The 4,801-nt window shown below is 39.7% G+C and overlaps 1 protein-coding gene across 4 annotated transcripts in view; it reads left to right on the top strand.

Annotated features, from left to right (window-relative positions):
* Positions 1–4,801, top strand: part of LOC113149556 (ryanodine receptor 3-like) — an 85,818-nt gene that overhangs the window by 80,723 nt on the left and 294 nt on the right. For all 4 annotated transcript variants that reach the window (XM_026341758.1, XM_026341761.1, XM_026341760.1 and 1 more), the window contains 10 exons: positions 123–253; positions 500–542; positions 679–806; positions 1,048–1,108; positions 1,208–1,354; positions 1,912–2,046; positions 2,598–2,754; positions 2,946–3,010; positions 3,649–3,749; positions 3,848–3,899. In XM_026341758.1, coding sequence (XP_026197543.1) covers positions 123–253; positions 500–542; positions 679–806; positions 1,048–1,108; positions 1,208–1,354; positions 1,912–2,046; positions 2,598–2,754; positions 2,946–3,010; positions 3,649–3,749; positions 3,848–3,899 — 1,020 coding nt within the window. The remainder of the gene's footprint in view (positions 1–122; positions 254–499; positions 543–678; positions 807–1,047; positions 1,109–1,207; positions 1,355–1,911; positions 2,047–2,597; positions 2,755–2,945; positions 3,011–3,648; positions 3,750–3,847; positions 3,900–4,801) is intronic.

A 4,801-nucleotide genomic window follows, 5' to 3' on the forward strand; every position in this document is an offset into this window, starting at 1 on the left:
CATGATACTATCACTGTTTCAAGAAATTGTCTTCAGGGATCCCAGAATAATTTCTTTGGAAATGGTAAAATTGTGAAGGCAAAGTTACAATTTACTTGCCCATCTTATTATTTTTCTTGTAGGTTCCTTTGGTGGTGTTCAAGAGGGAGAAGGAGATCGCCAGGAAACTTGAATTTGATGGTCTGTACATCACTGAGCAGCCGTCGGATGACGACATCAAGGGCCAGTGGGATCGACTTGTTATCAACACCCCGTGAGTCACCGGCATTGTTCACACTTAGCATCAATGTTCTGAAATTATCAACAGAACTTAAAATAGTAAATATCTTACTGATCCTGTGAAGTAGTACTTATGTAAAATATGTAAAATATAAAAACATTTACACTTGGAAGAGACTAATGTTTTTCTCCAGTGTTCAGATTCTTCAATGATTTTATTTTATCAAACAATTTTTTTTTTGCCACAATATATTTGTCCCAATTACATTTTCTATTACAGGTCTTTCCCCAACAACTACTGGGACAAGTTTATCAAGCGCAAGGTGAGTCTGCGAGAAGGCGACATAGGCAGCATTTTTGTGATTCTTTGGACATTGACCTGAAATAAAGTTGGTGGAGTTAGAATAAGGAGTTTAAATTTGTCTCTGCCACATGTGAATTTTTCCGCTCTATGTGTAGGTGATCAACAAATACGGCGACATGTATGGAGCTGAACGCATCGCTGAGCTCTTGGGCCTGGATAAGAGCGCTCTGGACTTCGACCCCACAGTAGAGACTGTGGAGAAGGAAGCCTCGCTGCTCTCCTGGTGAGTTGTGAAATCAACTGTTGTAAAGGTTTACAGGCCGTTATTGTTGAATCATTGGTATCGATTCATCCTTTTAGCTCCAGTCAGTGAAAATATAAAGTGTTTTCATCAATTATGATGGAAACTGTTTTTCTTATTTCAAATTGAGCACAGTGTATTTAAAGTGTAATACCCGTACATGAGTTGGTGATGCAGAACAGCAACACAAATGATGTAATTCAACCTTTGTTGTCATCGACAGGCTGAGCTCCATTGATACAAAGTACCACATCTGGAAATTGGGCGTCGTTTTGACCGACAACGTAAGTTTATTTAATGTGTGTTAGTGCAAATAAGAATGGGCCGATCAATGCAATGATTATATCCGTCACTAATGAGTGGTGGCTTTTCTTTCCTTGCAGTCCTTCTTGTATCTGATCTGGTACACCGTCATGTCCATTTTTGGACACTTCAACAACTTCTTCTTTGCTGCCCATCTCCTGGACATTGCCATGGGCTTTAAGACCCTCCGTACCATCCTGTCATCCGTCACTCACAACGGAAAGCAGGCAAGTAGTTCAACCAGCAGAGGGAGCCAGAGTACAGAAAACAAAGTCAACACCCAACTTTGGATGATAGACTGTTGTCTTAATGCTTCCATTCCCCTTTTTCTGAGCTTTACTCACAACTGGAACACCTCAAAATTATTAAAAAGGGGGTTGAGAAATATTGAGCTACGGATGTGATAAACTGGGTCTTATCTAATAGCTGGACATTTATTTTCTGGTAATCTGCAGATGTGGCCTGTGATGGATAATAGAGACTAATCAATTTCCACAATAGTTTATACTTAAGAGCAACATAATCAAATCAAGCAATTAGCTGATGAGATGAGAGGAGGCTCCTGTTCAAACTAAATGTGTAACAGCTGAAGTAGTTAATTAAAATAAATTTGAAATACCTGCTCTAATGATTAGACGTAATGGAATGTATTTGTGGTTGAACAGGTTTATTAAAAGTAGTAGTTAAATGAGGAGCAAAGGTAAAAGTAGTGTATAAATATTTATATAAAACAAACACTATAAATCGTCTTCTCAGCTCACCTTCACCTTTTCTCTCGTCCCAGCTCGTGCTGACCGTGGGTCTCCTGGCTGTGGTCGTGTATCTCTACACTGTGGTGGCCTTCAACTTCTTCAGGAAGTTCTACAATAAGAGCGAGGACGAAGACGAGCCCGACATGAAGTGTGATGACATGATGACGGTACGGTGACCATCTCTCATCGATTACTTTTTGCAGAAAATTGTAAAAAAGTGAAAATCACTTTGTTTTGAATTGAAGAAATATCCGACGCCTTTATGTGGAATGACGCAAACATTTTAACCAGCTCACTTGAATCACGGTTTGAAGGCAGGAGGTGACTGCCACAAAGAATAAAAGGTATTTTTCATTAGTGAATGAATCCTCTTCAAACTCTTCACTGGCTCTAAAGGGTCTAACATAAATGCATTTTCCTTTGGAGAAACAACCTACGTCATAGGGTTTGTAAAGTCATATTTCTCTTTATAAGACACATCCTTTGTTTGTTCTGGCTTTTTTCTTTTATCCTTTTCAACCAATTAAGCTGCAACTTGACTCACAATCATGTACAGCATAGTTTACTACAGTTAGTCTGAAAGGAATAATAATAAAAGGAAGTTACATTCCTAGTTACCACAGAATAAAATACAGCTGCCGTGAATTCTCAATTCAACATTTCACCTTTGAATAAAAGAGTCAGTGACTGAAGTTATTCTCCTCTTTCTCTTCCACAGTGCTATTTGTTCCACATGTACGTGGGTGTGAGAGCTGGAGGTGGTATTGGAGATGAGTTGGAGGACCCAGCTGGAGACCCCTATGAGCTCTACCGCATCCTGTTCGACATCACCTTCTTCTTCTTCGTCATTGTCATCCTGCTGGCCATCATTCAGGGTACACATTTAATAACAACTTACCACTGCCTTTTAAAATAGGGTTACTTTAATTTACAAATTAGAATTATTGCAATGCTGTGTAACATTCTGTGTTTGATTGAAAAGATACAAACAACAGATCACATGTTGAAACATAACATTTAATTTATTTACATCAAATACTAAAATACACTGTTTCACCTCATTCAGGTTTGATCATTGATGCCTTTGGTGAACTGAGAGACCAGCAGGAGCAGGTGAAGGAGGACATGGAGGTAAGCCACAGAGAACTTTACTTTTTTATTTATTTTAATAAACATTGCATTGTTATTCATCAGCCAGACTCAAAAACACACAAAAACAAATATGATGCAAAACTAAATCAGACATAGAGCCCAAAAGGCTAAGACACAACGTGGAGCAGTCGGCGCAGGCGTTAAGGAATTCTCACACACAGAGTTTCACAAGGTGTGGAAAATCTTTCTTTTTGAGTCCTGTGGTGCGTTTAATGGAGCGTGGATCTGCACCACAGAGACATGTTGCAAAACGATGCAGCCTCATGCCGAGAAAAGATCCATCCAGTTCAGCTTTATCTGCAACACCACATCTAGCAAGACGCTGCATTGAGTAACATTCCCAGTGGATTATTGTGTAACACGAACGCCATATTTCTGCTGTCTATTCTGAAATTGTCACGACCAAAGAGAAAACCATTGCTACTGGATCAACTTCATCGTACAGTCCAGTCTGCACATATTATAAACCAGCATTCATTCCAACTGGACCTCTGGGATCATACATGACACCAGCCTCTGGACCCTGCGTTGTTTCACTACATTAAAACGTACTACACTCAGTACAGACACTGTGTTGCTTTCCTAACGTAAAACATGTCCTCTTACACTTCCTTCAGACCAAATGCTTCATCTGTGGCATTGGGAATGACTACTTTGACCGGACGCCTCATGGGTTTGAAACCCACACGTTACAAGAGCACAACCTAGCGAACTACCTGTGAGTGCAGCAGCAAACATAAAATGACCAAACGCATTGTGTTTTGAGAATCTCTGATTTATCGTTATTCACTATAACACTCGTCCTCCTGTCTGCAGGTTCTTCCTGATGTACCTGATTAACAAGGATGAAACTGAACACACGGGTCAGGTATGTGTATAAAAACCTTCGAGCTTGAACTGAGAAAGTGTTAAATCGTCTTTAGATCATCTGAAGAAAGCAAAGAAAGGAAAAACCTGCACATTGACTGGAACATCAGTAGGTTTCACTTATGCAACAAACCAAGTGGGTTGAAATGTTGCACAAGAACAGCTTAGCAGGAGGAAGAAGCAATGCGTGGGTTTACTTTGACTTTTTTTGATATTAACTTGTTATTGTCCTGCACCTGACATTAGAGATGGGTTTAACTCGATGTACACGCTCCGTTTTTATATCACAAATTTAGCAGAACTTGCACTGTTGCAGGTCACCAGGCCACAGAGAACCAAGTACAGCATTTTTTTTTTTTTCCTTTACAAGTATTTTAGCGTTTGTGCAGTAAATATTTTAAAAAGCTTTATGGATACAGTATTTCTGTGAAATGTGTAAATTATTTGAGGCCATTTTTTTTATTCTTTAATCTCTTGGCATTGAAGTTTGTGTATGAAGCACGGATCAGCTTCCCAAGACCTTCTACATCTCTTCATCCTAATCACAAACGAGCATTTCATTTCCTCTCTAGTTGTATGCAGAGAGCATGTGGGGGTGGGAACCACTGCCCTACCACAAACGCGTTATCTGATTTGGCTGAGTAACCTGGTAACTTAAACAATAATCAATAAATCACAGCAGCACCTTGAATAATTACCAGATAAAAGTTTCACTTCATCTCCAGCGGTCTCTTAGTTAAATGACATTTAAACGTGGCATCATTAAATTTCTATCCGCGATAGAAATGTCAGGGTCTGACCCTGGTTAGCAGGGTGACGAAAGAGGCTCAGACCGACACACGCTGACCTATCACGACTCACTGCGTTTAGTGAGAGTCTGAACAGACTTATTCACTACAACGC

The sequence above is a fragment of the Anabas testudineus genome, chromosome 24 (genome assembly GCF_900324465.2).
Source record: "Anabas testudineus chromosome 24, fAnaTes1.2, whole genome shotgun sequence".
NCBI lineage: Eukaryota > Metazoa > Chordata > Actinopteri > Anabantiformes > Anabantidae > Anabas > Anabas testudineus.